Source organism: Chiloscyllium punctatum, chromosome 16 (genome assembly GCF_047496795.1).
Source record: "Chiloscyllium punctatum isolate Juve2018m chromosome 16, sChiPun1.3, whole genome shotgun sequence".
Classification (NCBI taxonomy): Eukaryota; Metazoa; Chordata; class Chondrichthyes; order Orectolobiformes; family Hemiscylliidae; genus Chiloscyllium; species Chiloscyllium punctatum.
Genome location: NC_092754.1, coordinates 1428430 through 1448425, shown reverse-complemented (window position 1 = coordinate 1448425; position 19996 = coordinate 1428430). Strand labels below are relative to the sequence as shown.

The following is a 19996-nucleotide window of genomic DNA, read 5'->3' as shown; positions in this document are numbered from 1 at the left end:
GTTTTAAGGAAAAAGATAGTTTTTTTTTAAAATCCCTTTCTATGAAATGATTCCTTGACATGTATAAATTCACGTTCTTTGTCTCAAAGAGTCTAAATTTTCTTTCAATAAAGTGAACTTCTTTCTGAATAGCTTTGTGTGATGGTTTAAACTGGGATTACTTCTGGAAAAGCTTCACATAATCCATTTGCATCAGTGGTCAGTGTCTGTGAGAACGACTTGCGCTATAGTGTGTTCCAGCAGGGCAGACCTCTCCTACAAACTAATGGTTACCATTAGCCTGTTGGTTAAAGCTTGAATTCCAAGTTTTTAAAAAATCAAATCTGTGGCAGGATGGTGGAGTAGAATGAAGAACAGCAGCCTGTACCCATGGTTCATTAGGTTGCTATGGTGATCAGAAACAATATTCCATTTTTTAAAATATTCCTCTGGCGCACACTGAGTTCTGGTCAGGTATTACCAGCCGGTAGTCCATGGAGGACAGATGCTGCTCCTGTCTCTCTATCTCTGGTATCCTGCTCACTCCTGGTTAACAACTTGTATTCTGAAGACGTGCAGGGCCCCCCTCAATTGGCTGCGGATGGGTTTCCCTTTGCTGAGCTCAGTGCTGCTTTCTAAAGCAACCGTTGTTGACTGACCCAGGCAGTGAGCAACCCACTGCCAGCCTGAGACAAGACTTTGCAATCTATCAACACTATTGTAACACAGCACGCTTTCTGGTTAAACAGCTCTTCTGTAGCCAATCAACATGCCATGCTCTCCTTTCAGGATTGGGAAATCCAAAAAATTCTGGTGAGTTATTAGGAATGTTTCATTTTTACAGGTTGTTAGAAATTGCCTGCAACCACCTCAGTTAAAATTGCATAAATACAAAATCTTTCTCTGTTCATCCATTATCAGAATCTTGCATTACATGCTTACACTTGTTCATTGCAGACCCCTAGTATGTTTGTTGTTTCGGTAGATAGAGATTTCTCTGTGTTTCTCACATCCTGCTGTGTTCAGTATCAGCCTTTTACTACATTGATTTTAGATGCAGTTTCTTAATGTTGAAAACTAGATGAGAATAGAATGCTGAATACCCATTTGTCAGTGTAAACCACATTAGCGCTCCTCAATTAATCGCGTTGTTTGCCTCAAGCACTGCATTTGGATAAAAGCAGCTGCTGTTTGCAATAAATAACATTCCTGCTTTACACCTTGTCGTCCAAATCCAAAGTAGCCGGAAGCCTATTCTGATCTGTAGTGGGAAGATTGACACAAGTAATGTGACTAAAAGTATCTTGCTTTAGTTTTTCATTAAAAATGGAGGTGAGGAACTTTGCTGTTATTTCCCGATCCACTGTTTGAGGATTGAGGGATAAATACTTCCAGCATCATTTTCAGCTGAAAAAGTCAATGGAGCATCTTGTAAAACAGTTTGGGGGCAATTTCACCATTTTTTAAAACTCATTTATCGGACACATTTTAAGATGAACAATTACTGTATACCATGCTGATTGGGATGGCGTGAATCTGCTGGTTGTTCAGAGATTTGTGTTGACAGCAAAGATATTGTCTTCCCTGCCTTTTTACCATAAACTTCATTCGTATTCCAAGAGCATTTTCTTTCGCTGTATTCCAGCGACTGGTGTGGAAAACTCAATAGGATTTTTTTTATTCCACAAAAGGCTGCAAGATAAATTGAACCACAAAACAAGTTTAACAGTGATTCCATCACTGTTTAGTCTGATGAATTAGAAAATGAAGCAAGGAATTTGGTCCCAACCTTTCCCAGTGAACAATACTGTGTGACTCTGACAATAGTCTGTAATCGTATAAAGTCCAGTACCTCAATCTGCTTTGTATTCATGAATGCAGGCCGGCTGCTGCTGTTTCAGTTTTAAGATGGGTGGACAAGGTGTGTGCGCATTGCTTAGTGTAAACTATATTGAAGGGGCAGTAACTGCAGGAAAAAGTGTTTGGCAAGTCTATTGTTTGTCTAGATGAAGATGAACCATATAACACTGTCATCAGCATGAATGTGATGGTACTTGCATTCAGTGCAACCTGTTGTGTCTGAAGAGCTCAACGGGATAATTTGTGTAATGTGCTGGTGAATAAATCAGACTAGATTGATCTGTTTGTCGTTGTATTTACTTATGATGTTTGTGTTTGAACTTCCTGTTACTCCAGGAACCCCAACTCTTCTACACTGTTATTGGTCATTCCCTTTTTATTCCTGATCACTCTATCATTTGACATTTTACTCAGTAGCTTGGTCCCTAGACTTGCATGAATTCCTTATTTAAGAAATAGAATATAATCTCCAGCTGAGTAGGATGCTCTGTTATTGATAATACATGGAAGATCCTTTAATGCAGAACCTTAGCAGGAACGTTGTTTAAATGTTCTGCCCTCTTCCTGCATATCGCCACAGTATGTGAAATATATTGTGTAAAGTTTACAGAAGCAACAAAGTAAATGGAAATAACTAATGGCTTTGGAAGTTTAACAAAGGAGTAGCCTTTCCATTTCTAGTGTCAGCTTTTTAAATTGCATGATAGGTTCAATAAACGTAAGCACTGCTTCATATCCAATATACACTCTCCATCAACACACTCTCAGAGACAGACAAATTTACTTCATTGAAACATGTGCATTTCTGCATCTACTGAAAGCTGCATATCTCCACAGTCAGTCTTTCACATCTAACCAGTCTCATTAACAAGTTAACAGATGGCTTCTACTTTATAGAACAAAAATCATTACAATTTAACTGATTTGGGCACCGGTGAACAATGTTTATTATCCCATTTCATGTCCTGATGCCAGTGATTAGGACAAAATCTGTTAAGTTTAGAACGAGGAACAAATAAAATATTTTTGGATGCTCCGACCATGTGGGCAGAGTTATTGGATAAAGCAAAGGCCATCTCAGTCTTTGTGATTTAATTGGATAGATGATTAAAGAACACAGGAACAGGAGCAAGACCAAATCATTCGCCAGTCAATAAGGTCATGGGTTTCAACTCAAACATATCCACTCACTCCCCATTCCCATAGATTCTGCAAGAGTCCCAAAATCCATCACATCCAGCAGTCAGTATAGTCAATGACTGACATTCTCAACCTTTGGGACAGAGGATTACAAAGAGTTACAATCCTTTGAATGAAGAAATTTCTCCCCATCTCAATCTTAAATGATAATCCCCTTATCCTGATCAACTCCTGTGTTCTACAACCTGTGACTAGTAACATGGAATAAACAGGTTGCAATGGAGTATGGGCACTGGAGATTAGGTTGACTGCTTGTTCAGAGGATAATTGCTCATCTGGTCTGTGTTTTGTTCATAACTTCCACACAGTGTTTTGCATACATTTTTCTGAAGATTCTACATTCTCCTTTGGTGCACTTACACCTTGCACTTACACATCAAACATAGTGAGACCCACAGGAGTAAAGCTGCATATATTCCAGGTGCCCGTGTTGATACTGACAATGTACACTGGCTGATTATGTGAAAATGTGACTGGTCAGTCCAATCTCGTACCTCCCTTGGATGAAATGTTGAAAGGAGAGATACTGGTCCTGCAAACTGCACTTAATAATCTGCTCACATACAGTTTTGATGGTTCAAACAGAAAATCAAAATTGAAGCTAAAGTAATTTTTTTTTCTGAATACTTCAGAATATTCCCAGCTTATAAATGCTTACCAGTTATTATTTCACTTGTGTTACATTGTAATGTAGGGACATAGACCAATACATACTGGCCCAATTATAGTGTAGTTTTTGCATGGCTGTGCTGCAGTGTAATAAGGTAGGGAAGCTGCTACCAACCCAGGAATGATGGTTGGAGATGACCTGGGGAATAGTAGAGACTTAGCTTTAGTTTCTGTACTCCAAATCCACTTTCTGATGCAGTTGGATTGTATTGTAGTCAGTGCTCCTGAAATAGGGAAACAAGGTTCAAACTTTCTCATGGTGCCAAGGAGATGATAATCATGTCAGTATTTCCTCCACACTCAAACCAATAGCAGCAGTGGATGAGTGGAGCTTTATGAATGTATTTAATTTTCTGGGAGCTAAGCTCTGTTTTGTTTGCCACTGTTGGAATTTCATTGCATTTCATAAAATGACAGAATTGTTACAATGGAGAAAGAGGCCATTCGATCCATTGTGCCTACACCAGCTCCAGTACCCAGTGCCAGTCTCCTGCTTTTCCCAAACCTTTGCACACCTATGCTATCCAAAGGACCATCCAATGCCCTCTTGAATGCCTCCATCGCATTCCAGACTCTCACTGACTGAAGTTCTTTTTCTCACATCACCGTTGTTTCGTTTACATGTCAGTTTAAACCTCTGCCCTCTCATTCTTGTTTCTTTATAAGTGAAACCAGCTTCATCCCATCTACTCCCTCATGATGTCGAAAACCTCTATCAAATCCCTTCTCAGTTGCCTTCTCTTCAACAAGAACAGCCTCAACTTTTCAGTCTTTCCTCATAACAAACGTTCCTCATCGCTGGAATCATTTTTGGAAATCATTTCTGCAATCTCTGCAATGCATTCACATCCACATGATAAATGTGCTGCCCATAACTGTACACAATACTTCAGCTGAGGTCTAACAAGTGTCTTGTACAAGTTCAACATTGTTTCCTTACTCCTGGACTCCTTCACTGCAGGAAAGTGTGAATTTAAAAGGTGGGAGATGTCTGCCACCAACTAATACCAGATGGGGAAGTGATGACCTTTTGTTGAACTTTTTTGATGATTGCCTCAATCTGACTGTGTACAACAAAACTCAAATTCCATACAATTCCAAATGTTTCATTTGAAACTTGCTCCAACTTCCCCTCCCCATAACTACTAAAACAGATGGGTGAAACACTAACCTGTGCCTTTCCACTGCTGCCTGTACTTTATAATGAGAATGCTGAGAAAGGTCTCACAGCCCAACCATATCATTTTTGTCATTATGCTCCACACAAACTTCTTCTGAACCCTCCAGCATCTCACTCTGTCAACACAATCTTCTATTTCTTTCTCAATGATGTGGATTTTCCACTTTCTTTTGTGATTTCTTTTCCATTGAACCATTTGAAACCAGTCCACACCCAGCTCTAAGTACCTGTCAGAATGACCTGAGCTGTAAAAGTTATTTCTAGCACTGTATCAGTGAGTATCTTGTGACTGATACACCCACTCCTGCTGACTAGGTGTGGTGTTTATACTAAGATAATCAAATTGAACTGTGCTATGCATTTAGCCACGAGTTAATGCCACGCTGTTTTCTGGAAAGGAAATGCATGGGAAACAGAGTTCTTTCCAAATTAGACTTCCTGAAAGAGTCTTCCCAAATCAGGTACGTTCCCTCTATCATTCAAGTGGGGCAGCAGAATGAGACTCAGTAAGTTAGTTGGAAATGTGATGGAGACAGTCTTTGAAAATGCTGCAATTGTTATTAATACAATACTAGATTGTTCAGTAATATTGAAGAGTCCATACATTCATTATTAGAATTAAAAGTGACACAAATTTGAAAAGTTATGTATCATTTATTAGAAAGATATATGGTTTATTTTGGCATGAACATTATGTACAATTTCTGGTTCATAAAATGATCAACATTTATTTGGAACATCACCAGAGTTCAGAAATGTAAATGAGGCAGCAGCTTTAGTGCCAACTTTTAACATTAGAGGTGTGTAGATTATAGGATGGAACTGACTGTTTGGATTTTGATGATACCAAAAGAGAAAATGCTGGAAAATCTCAGCAGGTCTGGCAGCATCTGTAAGGAGAGAAAAGAGCTGACGTTTCGAGTCTAACTGACCCTTTGTCAAAGCAGATTTGGTTTCAGATTCCAGCATCCACAGTAATTTGCTTTTATGGATTTTGATGATACCTATAATGGAGACATGTTCCCTTCCCAATAACAAGGAAATAGGTCAGTGGGATAATACTGTATTAATGTGCACATCAATGATATGGTGTAGATCACTGCACATAGACATTTGTAATTGGTGATCACGTAACTGTAAGAAAAGGATACATGAATCAGTCTTATTACAAAATTTTAAGGTGGGATTTTAAGGTGGATTTGGATGTTCCAGTTTATTTGATTCAGTAATGTCCGGGACAATAACCAGGAACCACAATTCACTTAGAAAAATAACGAAAGGTGATGCACAGTATGAGGACAGCTGCTAGTATATGCTATGCTGTCGAGTATTTTACACAGCTGTAGGATCACACTATGTTAATGTAGACGTTTCAGAAAGCCCATTTAAAATGGAAGGAGAACTGGGCTACTGTTCATGTCTTGTGTGAATGGCTTGGGAAACAAGTATCTGATTTTCACTCTCGGTTTTTCTGTACCAATTTAAAATTTTGAAATATGCAAAACCAGATTAAGACTCATTGGGGCTCAACTAGGCACTCAAAGTTAGCAAATTCTCCGAAAGAGAAAATGTTTGTTTACTTGCTGCATGTTCAGTTTACTTTATGGTGATCATAGTCATTAAAGTTGAAAATGAATTGAAAAGATAACAATCAGCAATCAAACTTTCAAGTTGAAGCCATGATCTCATGTTGTGTGACTGACTGTAAGGAAGACCAGGAAGGTGAATAGTGTCATCAAACTCAAGAAGGAACCGATCAACATTTTTGACAGAAGCAGTTTGAGGAAGATGAGAGAGTAGTGTTGTAATCTGTGAACTTTAAGTTTGGGCGGACAGGCTGAATCTTTCCCAGCCCTGTACAACCAGGAATGATCATTAAAGACAGCCAGCACATACCCTATTCATTATCTGAAATGTACTGTCACTCAGTTTTACCTATTGCTTCAACTTAAAGGTCAGTAAAAGGATTTATGTGAATGCAGATGTTCACTGCTCAATATCACTACATTTGCAGTGAGACAGCACTGAAATGTCAGCATCAATGAGAGCACCAGCTATAGGCAGGTAATTGAAAAAAGGTCTGAACAGCATTTCACTTGGAAGTGAGTTATAAGGGCAGACATTGTTTTCAGGAACAATATTATGAATTGGCAAGTAAGGGAAAAGTTAAGATAACTGTATGAAAAGAGAAGTTTTTACCAGATATTTGTATAAAATCAGGATGTATTGGGAATAAATGTCTCCTTCCACTCTGAATTGGTATAGTGCCTGAACAAAGTAAATTTGACCTCCATCTCAATCAATTTCCCAATAATTGTACATTCACATAAATTTGAATTTGAAGCAATGGAATATTTTCCCTTCAGAAGAGCTCAGGTAGCTCAGGGTTGAGGGGAAGAGTGACACTGACAGTATAATGGTGCCATGGACAAAGCTGAAACTCCATTCTAAAGATTTGTGAGGTCTGGGGGCGAGTCAGAATTGCATGTTGCCTTTTGCTGGTTCTTAATCGGGGAGGGGTAACTGCTACTTAGATTGAATAAGAGGGAAAGTAATGGAGCTCAATGAACTGAGCATAAGTTTGTCTGTGTAATGTTCTGGCTGTTCTTCACGGTGGCACAGTGGTTAGCACTGCTGCCTCACAGCGCCTGAGACCTGGGTTCAATTCCCACCTCAGGCGACTGACTGTGTGGAGTTTGCACGTTCTCCCCATGTCTGCATGGGTTTCCTCCGGGTGCTCCAGTTTCCTCCCACAGTCCAAAGATGTGCAGCTCAGGTGAATTGGCCATGCTAAATTGCCTGTAATGTTAGGTTAGGGGTATGGGTGGGTTGCGCTTTGGTGGGTCGGTGTGGACTTGTTGGGCTGAAGGGCCTGTTTCCATACTGTAATCTAATCTAATCTAAAAAAATATAAACTTTAAATTTACAACTAAACAAGTTTCGATTCTAACTTCTTGCCACTTAGATATCGGGTGTATCATCTATATTTCCATTTACTTCGATTCCTTTTCCTTCAGAGTGTGATGTGGAGAACAGAGTAATGCCAGTAAGTTCAGAGCTGGTTATTTGTAGATGTCCAGGTCACTGAGTTGTTTGGGCTGCAGCTACAGTTTTCTCTAAATCAGCTCCATTTTCAGTTGCCACTCTCTGCTGAACGCTGAGCTCTTTCCCATCTTCTCTGGACTCTTGCCATTCTGTACTCTGTCATCTTTCACCAAAGTCAGTTTAAGATGAGCAATATTTGTGCTAAAAGTCAAAGCCACATGGGTGGATACAGATACAGCTGTAATGACAGACATGTTTCAGCGTTGTTGACAGAGATAGTAGATAAGACAAGCATTGTATTAATGAAGCCAGTTTGAAAAGACCAAATAGCTGAAGGTGTACCTAATCAGTTCAAACAAGCTGAATCATTCTCACCTCCAGAATATTATCTGCCATTTCTTATTTCAATAGATGATTGGAAATCAGGTCCCAAAGCAATTCATTTGAACATCAAGTTTGAACTTAACTTTGTGTTTGCTAATTGACTCATACTCAGAAACAGTTTCAGGAGTTAAAGTCACAATGGGTGTTGTTTAGCTGAGTGGGCTTTCTGATGTCAAGTGCTGTGTGTGTAGTCCAACAGGTTTAATTGGAAGCACACTAGCTTTCGGAGCATTGCTCCACCTGATGAAGGAGCGACTCTCTGAAAGCTAATGTGCTTCCAATTAAACCTGTTGGACTATAACCTGGTGTTGTGTGATTTTTAACTTTGTACACCCCAGTCCAACACTGGCATCTCCAACTCATGTGCGTGTAGTGATTGTAATGAGATCGGCCAAGTCAACCTCAAAGAAGATGAGTTCCCTGATTGGGGCTATTTATCTGATCCAATCAGGGAGCCCTGACTGAAAGATAGAGAAGGAGCATAAAAATAATCACCACTGTTGTTAGGCAGTAGGGTGGGGGAAAATTTAGGAAAAAAAAACAAGAAAAATAAAGAAACAGGAATGCCGGGGTGCTGTTTACTCTGGGAGCTGGCTCTGACGGAGCTGGATCAGTGTCAAAGACTCTCCATTTTATGTGAGGGAGGGGACTGACCTCTTTGCTGTCTGGACCACAGTCAATGTGTTATTACTGCTGTTGTGTTTCTACTAAGGAGGAGAGTTTTCTTTTAAAAAAAAGATAAAAGTGCATCAGGGGTCCTGCTTACTCTGTTGAAGGGCTTTTGCCCAAAACGTCAACTCTCCTGCTCCTCGGATGCTGCCTGACCTGCTGTGGTTTTCCAGCACGACACTCTTGACTCTGATCTCCAGTATCTGCAGTCCTCACTGTTGCCTAGTTGATTATAACCTCACTGCGAAGCTTCTTCCAAGGATGCCTACCTTGAAGAAGTTCTCCTCCTCTCTCTACAAGGATCTTAGTGAGTCCCTAAGATCACTGCAACCCCCGTGTTGTCCCCTCTGCACTCAGATTCTTCAGACCTATTGCAGTCTCAGCTACCTTCCCTCAGTCCCACCCCCCCCATCCCATTTATCTGTCCACCTCTGAGCCTCCCAGCCTCAATCCTGAAGAAGGGCTTTTGCCCAAAATGTTGACTCTCCTGCTCCTCAAATGTTGCCCGACTTGCTGTACTTTTCCAGCACCACACACTCGACTCAGAGACTGTTGGATCAGTGTGACTTGGTAACGCCAGGGAGGTGTTGGTGATGGTGGGAACCAGGAAGATAGTGAGGAAAGAGATCAGTCTGAGACTGGAACAGTTGGGAAAAGGAGTAAGTCAAACAGCCTGGGCATGCAGGGACAAAGCAGAGAACAAGGTAGGACTGATAAATTAAACTACATTCATTTCAATGCAAGAGGCCTTACAGGGAAGTCAAATGAACTCAGGGATTGATTGGGACCATGGGACTGGGGTATCAGAGCAATATACAGAGATGTGGTGGACAGGACTGGCAGCATAATGTTCCAGGATATAGCGCTATAGGAAGGATGAAAATGGGCGAGGGAGGAAGGGGAATGGCATTTTTGATTAGGAATAACATTACAGCTGTACTTAGGGAAGATATTCCTGGGCAGGTTATTTGGGTGGAACTGAAAAATAAGAAATGGATGATCACCTTGTAGAGATTGTTCTATAAACCCTCTCCCCAATAGTTGGCAGGAGTTTTGTAAGGAGATCTCAGTTATCTGTAAGAATAATAGGGTGGTTACAGTAGGGGATTTTAACTTTCCAAACATAGACTGGGAGTTTCATAGTGTTAAGGGCTTTGATGGAGAGGAATTTGTTAAGTGTATACATGAAAATTTTCTGATTCAGTATGTGGATATAGCTACTAGAGAAGGTGCAAAATTTGACCTACTCTTGGGAAATAAAGCAGTGAGTGTTATTCTCTGAGTTTTAAAATAATGATGGAAAAGGATAGACCAGATCTAAAAGTTGAAGTTCTAAATTTTGCATGAATTAGGCATGAATTTTCAAAAGCTGATTAGGGGCAGATGTTCACAGGTAAAGGGACAGCTGGAAAGTGGGAAGCCTTCAGAAATGAGATAATCAGAGTCCAGAGACAGTATTGTTCTGTTAGGGTGAAGGGCAAGGCTGGTAGGTATAGGGAATGCTGGATGACCAGAGAAAATGAGGGTCTGGTTTAGAATAAGGAGAAACCTTATACCAAGTATAGACAGGAGAGACTGAGAAAATCCTCAGAAGAGTGTAAAGGCAGTAGGAGTATACTTAAGAGGGAAATCATGAGGGCAAAAAGGGGACATGAGATAACTTTGGCAAATAGGGTTAAGGAGAATCCAAAGGGTTTTGCAGCAGAGTGTGTGGTGACAGCGTGGACCGGGGGCTGCTGGGAAGGTAAATTCCCTGTTAAAGACTTACCTCATGAATAGGCAGAACGAAAGCTCAAATGGTGTGGACGCGGACAAGGGGATTGCTGGGCACATGAATAGATATAGTCAGGCTGTGGCTAAACACAAGACATTACATTTGTAGTGTCTACCATCTGTCCTCCTCCACTAACCAAAAAAAGAGACTGCATGCAGTGTGTTGGTAAAGTCAGGCTTTCTATTTATTTATTTATTTTCATTTATTCATTCTCTCTTGATAATGTAGAGCAGAGGGGATGGAGGCCAGGGCAGTTGCATCATGCTCCTCTTGCAGGATGTGGGAGGTAAGGTTCACCCCTGGTATCCCTGCGTACTTCACCTGTGAGAAGTACACCCAACCCCAGCTCCTCACAGACCGCATTAGGGAGCTGGACCTGGAGCTGGACAAACTTCAGATCATTCGGGAGGCTGAGGGAGTGATAGAGAGGGGTTATAGGGAGGTAGTCACACCTACATTACAGAATAAAGGTAGCTGAGTGACTGTCAGGAGAGGGAAAGGGAATAGGCAGACTGTGCAGGGATCCCCTGCGGCTGTTCCCCTCAACAATTCATATACTGCTTTGGATACTGTTGGGGGGGAGGAGGGGGTGCAGACAGGAGAAAGCCAAAGCGGCCAAGTTTCTGGCACTGAGCCTGGCTCTGTGGCTCAGAAGGGAAGAAGGGAGAATAGGAGAGCAACACTGACTGGAGGTTCAATCATGAGAGGAACAGACAGGAGATTCTGTGGTCATGAGTGAGACTCCCAGATGATGTGTTGCTTCCCGGGTGCCAGGGCCAGGGATGTCTCGGTTCGAGTCTCCAGGATTCTTAGAGGAGAGGGAGAACAGCCAGTAGTTGTGGTACAGATTGGTACCAATGACATGGGTAAGAAAAGGGAGGAGGACCAGAAAAGTGAATATAGGGAGTTAGGTTGGAAGCTAGAAGCAGACAAGCAGAATATTAATCTCAGGATTGCTACCGGTGCTACATGTTATTCAGGCTAGGAATAGGGAGTGCAGATGAACATGTGGCTGCAGGGGCTGGTGTCAGAGAGAAGACTTCAGATATGTGGATCATTGGGATACATTCTGGGGAAGGTGGGACATGTTCAGGAAGGACGGGTTACACCTGAACTGGAGGGGAGTCAATATCCTGGGCAGGGGGGTTTGCTCGAGCTCTTCAGGAGGGTTAAAACTAGAATGACGGGGGTGGGGGAATGGTGGGAACCTGAGCTATGGATCAGATGATGGAGTAGGTAGTGAACAGTGTACAGAGAGTCTGTAAGGAGGGAGAGGCAAAGGTGCAGTCAGTGTGATGGGCTGAAGTGTGTCTACTCTAATGCAAGAAGTATCAGGAATAAGGGTGACGAACTCAGAGCATGGATCAGTATATGGAACTATGAAGCTGTGGCCATTACAGAGACGTGGATATCACAGGGGCAGGAATGGTTGTTGGATGTTCCAAGGTTTAGATGTTTCAAAAGAATTAAGGGGGAGGGAAAAGAGGTGGGGGAGTAGCATTGCTAATCAGGGATAGTATCACAGCTGCAGAAAGGGGGATCATCGAGGAGGGTTTGTCTACAAGTCAATATGGGTGGAAGGCAGAAACAGGAATTGAGGAGTCACTTTACTGGGATCTTTCTAAAGCAACCACCTTCCCCCCCCCCCCCCCCCCCCCCCCACCAATAGCAACAGGGATACGGAGGAGCAGATTGCGAAGACGATTTTGAAAAGATGCAGTAGTGACAGGGTTATTGTCGTGGGTGATTTTAACTTTCCTAATGTTGATTGGAACCTCCTTGGCTCAAATAGTTTAGATTGAGCAGTTTTTGTCAGGTGTGTCCAGGAAGGACTCAATATGCAGATAGACCAACTAGCGGGGAGGCCATATTGGATTTGGTGCTTGCCAACGAATCATGCCAGGTGTTAGATCACTTGGTGTGAGAGCATTTCGGTGATAGTGATCACAATTCCCTGACCTTTACTATAGTCATGGAGAGGGATAGCAGCAGACAGTATGGGAAAATATTTAATTGGGAGAGGGCAAATTACAATACTATTAGGCAGGAACTGGTGCACCTAAAATGGGAACAGATGTTCTCAAGGAAATGTACAGCAGAATTGTGGAGGTTGTTTAGAAAGCACTTGCTGATAGTGCTGGATAGGTTTGTCCCACTGAGACAAGGAAGGGATGGTAGGTTGAAAGAACTTTGGGTGACCAGGGATGTAGAACATCTAGTCAAGAGGAAGAAGGAAGCTTATTAAGATGGAGGAGGCGAGAATCAGACTAGCCTCTGGAGGATTACAAGGTGGCCAGGAAGGAACTGAAGAATGGACTTAGGAGAGCTAGAAGGGGGCATGAAAAGCTTTACCGGGTAGGATTAAGGAAAAACCTAAGGCACTCTACACTTATGTGAGAAACAGGGATGGCCAGAGTGAGGGTATGGCCGATCAGGGATGGTGGAGGGAACTTGCACCTGGAGTCGGAGGAGGTAGGGGAGGTCCTTAATAAATACTTTACTTCAGTAATCACTACTGTGAGGGACCTTGACATTTGTGAGAACAGCATGAAACAGACTGATATGGTCAACAGGTTGATATTAAGGAAGATGTGCTGAAAATTTTGAAAATCATGATAAATCCCTGGGCCAGACAGGAAATACCCTCGGTTACTACAGGAAGTGAGGGAAGAGATTGCTGTGCCTTTGGCGATGATCTTTGCACCCTCACTGTCCACTGGAGTAGTGCCAGATGATCGGAGGTAGTGAATGTTATTCCCTTGTTCAGGAAAGGGAATAGGGATAATCCTGGGAATTACAGACCAGTCAGTGGTGGGTAAAGTATTGGAGAGGGTTCTGAGAGACAGGATTAATGATTGCTTAGAAAACCATAGTTTGCTTAGAGATAATCAGCATGGCTTTGTGAGGGGCAAGTCATGCCTCACAAACCTTATTGAATTCTTTGAGGATGTGATACAATGCATTGATGAAGGTAGAGCATTGGATGTGGTGTACATGGATTTTAACAAAGCATTTGATGAGGTTCCCCATGGTAGGCTAATTCAGAAAGTAAGGAGGCATGGGATACAGAGAAATCTGGCTGTCTGGATACAGATTTGGCTGGCCCATAGAAGACAGAGGGTAGTGGTAGATGGAAAGTATTCAGCCTGGAACTTGGTGACCAGTGGTGTTCCACAGTGATCTGTTCTGGTACCTCTGCTCTTTGTGATTTTTATAAATCTTTTATAAATGACTTGGATGAGGAAATGGAAGAGTGAGTTACTAAGTTTGCCAATGACACAAAGGTTGGTGGAGTTGTGGATAGTGTGGAGGGCTGTTGTAGGTTGCAACAGGACATTGACAGGATGCAGAACTGAACTGATAAGTGGCAGATGGAGTGTGAAGTGATTAATTTTGCAAGGTCAAATTTGAATGTAGAATACAGGGTTAAAGACAGGATTCTTGGCAGTGTGGAGGAACAGAGGGATCTTGGGGTCCATGTCCATTGATCTCTCAAAGTTGCCCCCCAAATTGATAGGATCGTTAAGAAGGCATATGGTGTGTTTGCTTTCATTAGCAAAGGGTTGATTTCAAGAGCCGTGAGGTTATGCTCGATAGAGCCCTGGTTAGACCACACTTGGAATATTATGTTCAGTTCTGGTCACCTCATTATAGGAAGGATGTGGAAGCTTTAGAGAGAGTACAGAGGAGATTCACCAGGATGCTGCCTGGACTGAAGGGCATGTCTTATGAAGAAAGGTTGAGAGATCTAGAGCTTTTCTTGTTGGAGCGAAGAAGGCTGAGAGGTGGCTTGGTAGAGGTGTGCAAGATGTTGAGAGGCACAGATAGAGTGGATAGCCAGAGATGTTTTCCCATGGTGGAAATGTCTATCACAAGAGGACATAATTTTAAGATAGTTAGAGGAAAGTTTAGGGCAGATATCAGAGGTAGGTTCTTTACACAGAGAGTGGTGGGTGTGTGGAATGCATTGCCAGCAGTGGTAGTAGAGTCTGATACATTAGGGACATATAAGCGACTCTTGGATAGGCACATAGATGATAGTAAAATTATGTAGGTTTGTCTGATCTTAGAGTAGGATAAAAGATCAGCACAATATCACGGGCTGAAAGGCCTGTACTGTGTTGTATTGTTCTATGTTCTAAGTACATTAAGGACAAAAAGGTAACTAGGGAGAGAATGGGGCCCCCAAAGATCAGCAAGGCGGCCTATGTGTGCAAGTGCAGGAGATGGGGGAGTTACTAAATGAGCATTTTGCATCGGTATTTACTGTGGAGAAGGATTTGGAAGATAGAGAACATGGGGAAATAAATAGCAAGATCTTGAAAAATGTTCATATTACAGAGGAGGTGGTACTGGACATCTTAACATGCAAAAAGGTGGATAAATCCCCAGGACCTGATCAGATGTACCCTAGACTCTGTGGGAAGCTAGGGAAGTGATTGCTGGGCCTCTTACTGAGATATTTGTGTGATCGATAGCCACAGGTGAGGTGCCGGGAGATGAGAAGGCTAACATGGTGCCACTATTAAAGAAAGGTAGTAAGGGAAAGGCAGGGAACTATAGACCAGTGAGCCTGCTATCAGTAGTGGGCAGTTGAAAAGTGTGGTGCTGGAAAAGCGCAGCAGGCCAGGCAGCATCCGAGGAGCAGGAGAATCGACGTTTCTGAAGAAGGGCTTATGCAAGTTGTTGGAGGGAATCCTGAGAGATAGGATGTATGTGTATTTGGAAAGGCAGGGACTCATTAGGGATGGTCAACATGGTGCATGGGAAATCATGCCTCACTAACTTGATTGAGTTTTTTGAAGAAGTAACGAAAATGATTGAGGGCAGAGCAGTGGATGTGATCTATATGGACTTCAGTAAGGCATTCGACAAGGTTCCCCATGGGAGACAGATTAGCAAGGTTAGATCTCATGGAATACAGGGAGAACTAGCCATTTGGATACAGAACTAGCTCAAAGGTTAAAAATCACTTGATGTCTATGTCGATATGTGCGATCTTCTTGGAGATCCTCTCCACTTTAAACCGGCAGTTAGTGGTGTCGATAGTAGTCATGATTTAGAGATGCTGGTATTGCACTGGGGTGTACGAAGTTAAACTTTGTACATCCCAGTCCAACATCAGCATCTCTAAATCATAGCTCAAAGGTAGAAGACAGAGAGTGGTGGTGGAGGGTTGTTTTTCAGACTAGAGGCCTGTGACCAGTGGAGTGCCACAAGGATCATTATTTATATAAATTATTTGGATGTGAATGTCGAAAGTATAATTAGTAACTTTATGACAGATGACACCAAAATTGGAGGTATAGTGAACAGCAAAGAAGGTCATCTCAGATTACTATGGGATCTTGACCAGATGGGCCAAAGGGCTGAGGAGTGGTAGATGGAGTTTAATTTAGATAAATGTGAGGTGCTGCATTTTGGAAAGGCAAATCAGGGCAGGACTTATACATTTAATGGGAAGGTCCTGCGGAGTGTTATTGAACAAAGAAGCCTTGGAGTGCAGGTTCATAGCTCCTTGAAAGTGAAATGCAGGTAGATAGGATAATGAAGAAGGCGTTTGGTATGCTTTCCTTTATTGGTCAGAGTATTGAGTACAGGAGTTATGAGGTCATGTTGTGGCTGTACAGGACCTTGGTTAGGCCACTGTTGGAATATTACATTCAATTCTGGGCTCCCTTATGGAAGAAGGATGTTGTGAAACTTGAAAGAGTTCAGAAAAGATTTACAAGGATGTGCCAGGGTTGGAGGATTTGAGCTATAGGGAGAGGCTGAATAGGCTGGGGCTGTTTTCTGTGGAGAATTGGAGGCTGAGGGGTGACCTTATAAATCGTGAGAGGCATGGATAGGATAAATAGACAAGGTCCTTTCCCTGGGGTGGAGGAGTTCAAAACTAGAAGGCATAGGCTTAAGGTGAATGGGGGAAAAATTTAAAAAGGATCTAAGGGACAACTTTTTCAAACAGTGGGTGGTGCGTGTATGGAATGAACTGCCAGAGGAAGTGGTGGAGTTTGGTACAATTACATCACTTTAAAGGCATCTGGATGGGTATATGAATAAGAAGGGTTTGGAGGGATATAGGCCGGGTGCTGGCAAATTGGACTCGATTGGGTTGGGATATCTGGTCAGTGCAGATGGGTTGACTGAAGAATCTGTTTCTGTGCTGTGTATCCCTCTGACTCTATGACTGGTCTGTATGTTGGGCAATATTGGGTGCGCGGTGACCAGATTCCCTTTTTAGTGCAGCTTTAAGTTATCTTCTCGACACCATCAGTTTTCACAACTACACTCTACAAAGTCTAACCAATTGTGAACCAGTTGAAGAGTGATGGAGGGAGGAAATCTGGCCCAGACTTCACGGAGTCTTCCTTCTCAGAGAAGGAGCAAAACCTGATGTCCTCTTTAGGAGTGTTAGTGGAGGAGCACTTTGGGACCAGTGACCAATAACAATAATATTAGTTTTACAACAACATAGCCTTGCATAAAACTTCTAAAGTGAATAAGGTCAGTTTTGACAGTATGAGACAAGAACTTTCAAAAGTTGATTGGACTAGACTGTTCACAGGGAAAGGGATGTTTGGCAAGTGGGAGGCTTTCAAAAAGGGAGATAATGAGAATTCAGACACAGTATATTCCTGTAGGAGTGAATGATAAGGCTTGTACAAGTAGGGAGCAATGGATAAACAGAGATATTGAGGCTCTGATCAAGAGTATAAGAAAGAGGCATATGTGTCAAGTATAGATAATTGGGATCAAATGAATCTCTTGAAGCTTCTAAGGGGAGTAGGGGCATTCTTAAGAGGGAAATCATGATGACAAAAAGGGGGTATGAGATAAGGTTAAGGAGATTCCAAAGACATTCTACAAGTACATTAAAGGCAAAAGAGCAACTTTAGACAGAATAGGGCCCTTTAAAGTACAACATGGTCATCTATGTGTGGAACTACAGGAGATGGGTGAGAGATTAAATGCATATTTTGCTTCAGTATTTACATTGGTGAAAGACATGGGAGCTAGGGAACTTGGGGAAATAAATATTGATGTTTCGAAAACAGTCCACATTACAGAAGGGGAGGTGCTGGAGGTTTTAAAAAGCAGAAAGATAGATAAATCTCTGGGACCAGATCAAGTGTATCCTAGGACATTGTGGAAGCTCAGGAAGAAATTGTGAAGCCCTTAGCAGAAATATTTGTATCATCTACAGCGACAGGTGAGGTGCTGGAAGACTGCAGGTTAGCTAATGTGGTGCCTTCATTGAAGAAAGGCTGTAAGGAAGAGCGAGGGAGCTATAGATCAGATTGTGGTTCATATGTGGAATGAGCTGCCAGAGGAAGTGGTATATGCAGATGCAGTTACAACATTTGAAAGATATTTGGACAGGCACATGAATAGATAATGATTAGAAGGGTATGGGCCAAATGGGACTCATTTCGCTTGGGAACATTGTCAGCATGGATGAGTTGTACCGAAGGTCTGTTTCCATGCTGAATGACTCCATGATGCAATGATAAGGTTCAGTTAACTGGAATGGATTTAGGAATGACAATAGCAGATGGCTGCTTGTTATAAGATCTAGATATACGTCTGAATAATGGTTAATATCTGCCAAATTGGTGAATTATGCTTCTGATGAAAGGTCACAGACTCTTAACTCTGTTTCTCTCCTAACAGATCCCGTGTGACCTGTTTTTGTTTTTAATTTCGATGTCTTTTGCTTCTCGTTCCAGCATTGGAGATTTATTCAACTGAAAATGGTGTTAAATTAAATCTCTGACATCCCTTTTGTCAAGTTTGCCCTCTGAAGGGCCATTGACTTTTCCAGCAGTAACAAAAGCCAGGCTGGTTTCTTCCTGATGAATTTTCCATATCTGGTCAGTCTTACTTTGAGTTTGATTCATACATTTCAAGTCCACGCACCACACACTGATCTAAAGAAAGCTTGGATTTGGATAAAGCTTGGGCTGTTTGATTTGTGGCTAAAATACAGATATGTTTTCTGATGGTGATTGATGTGCAGCAAGTTCTCAAGCAGAATGTTAATAGTCTCCCGCCCATAGAATTATTTTTGGATTCTGAATCTTGTTACCTTTTCTTAGTTGCCTTCATGGATTTTTTTGAGTGTTTAATTCAAGTGCATTTTTGTATTTGGTTTCATGTCCAAGCAAATGGGACTCATTTAGTTTGGGAACTTGGTCAGCATAGACGAGTTGGACCAAGGGTCAGTTTCCATATTGTACATCTCTATGACTATGTGACTCTGTTGTTTGTGTGACTTGATTCCTTTATCACGTTGCAAGTTGAAAAGGTCCACTACATCTGACAAGAATGATGTCTTTTGTGAAAGGCCTTAATCTCCGAGCCACGAATGCATTCTATTCCTCAACTTTTTCTTCCCTATCCAGGAACCTGGAATGACTGCCTGGAAATATGGTGGCCACAGGTTTAATTGAGGCATTCAAAGGGGCACAGGATGATCATGTGAATAGAGAGCGTGTGAAGAATATGGGAGAAAGGGAGATTAGCATAAGGGAATAGTGCAGGCACAATGGGCCAAATGGCCTCCTACTGCACCGTGATAATGCTGTGATTCAGTGAACATGTCCAATTATCTGTTGGATCCATTTGAACTGTCTGTGGGATCTTGTGTACAAATCTGTTGAGCTTCAAGTGATAGGAGCAAATTACTACAAAACATGGAATCTGTACTGAAAACAAAAATGCTGGAGATCACAGCGGGTCAGATAGTAAGCATGGAGAGAGATGAAGAGTCATCAAGCTTTGAGTGATGATGCTTTCATTTCTTATTGTTCTTGCTGTCCAAATTTTAATTTGTCTTCTATTATATGAATGAAAAATAATGAAGTGAGTCATAGAGATGTACCGCACAGAAACAGACCCTTCTTTCCAACTTGTCCATGCTGACCAGATATCCTAAACTCATGTAGTCCCATTTGCCAGCACTTGGCCCATATCCCTCCAAACCCTTCCTATTCATATACCTATCCAGATGCCTTTTAAATGCTCTAATTGTACCAGCCTCCACCACTTCCTCTGACAGTTCATTCCACACATGCACCACCCTTTGCATGAAAACGTTGCCCCTTAGGTCTCTTTTATATCTTTCCTCTCTCACCCTAAATCTATGCCCACTAGTTCTGGACTCCCCCACCCCAGGGAAAAAATCTTGTCTACTCACCCTATCAATGCCCCTCATGATTTTATAAACCTCTATAAGG

At 42.0% G+C, this 19996-nt stretch overlaps 1 protein-coding gene across 18 annotated transcripts in view; it reads left to right on the top strand.

Annotated features, from left to right (window-relative positions):
* rap1gapa (RAP1 GTPase activating protein a) overlaps positions 1-19996 on the top strand; it is a 558062-nt gene that overhangs the window by 259088 nt on the left and 278978 nt on the right. Inside the window, exon 1 of one of the 18 annotated variants that reach the window (XM_072585939.1) lies at positions 734-792. The exons of 16 other annotated variants lie outside the window; for them this stretch is intronic. In XM_072585939.1, the coding sequence (XP_072442040.1) occupies positions 749-792 (44 nt within the window). In that variant the 5' untranslated portion in view covers positions 734-748. Of the gene's footprint in view, positions 1-733; positions 793-5229; positions 5350-19996 lie in introns of those variants that run through there. One more of the 18 variants, XM_072585934.1, reaches the window with a different exon arrangement.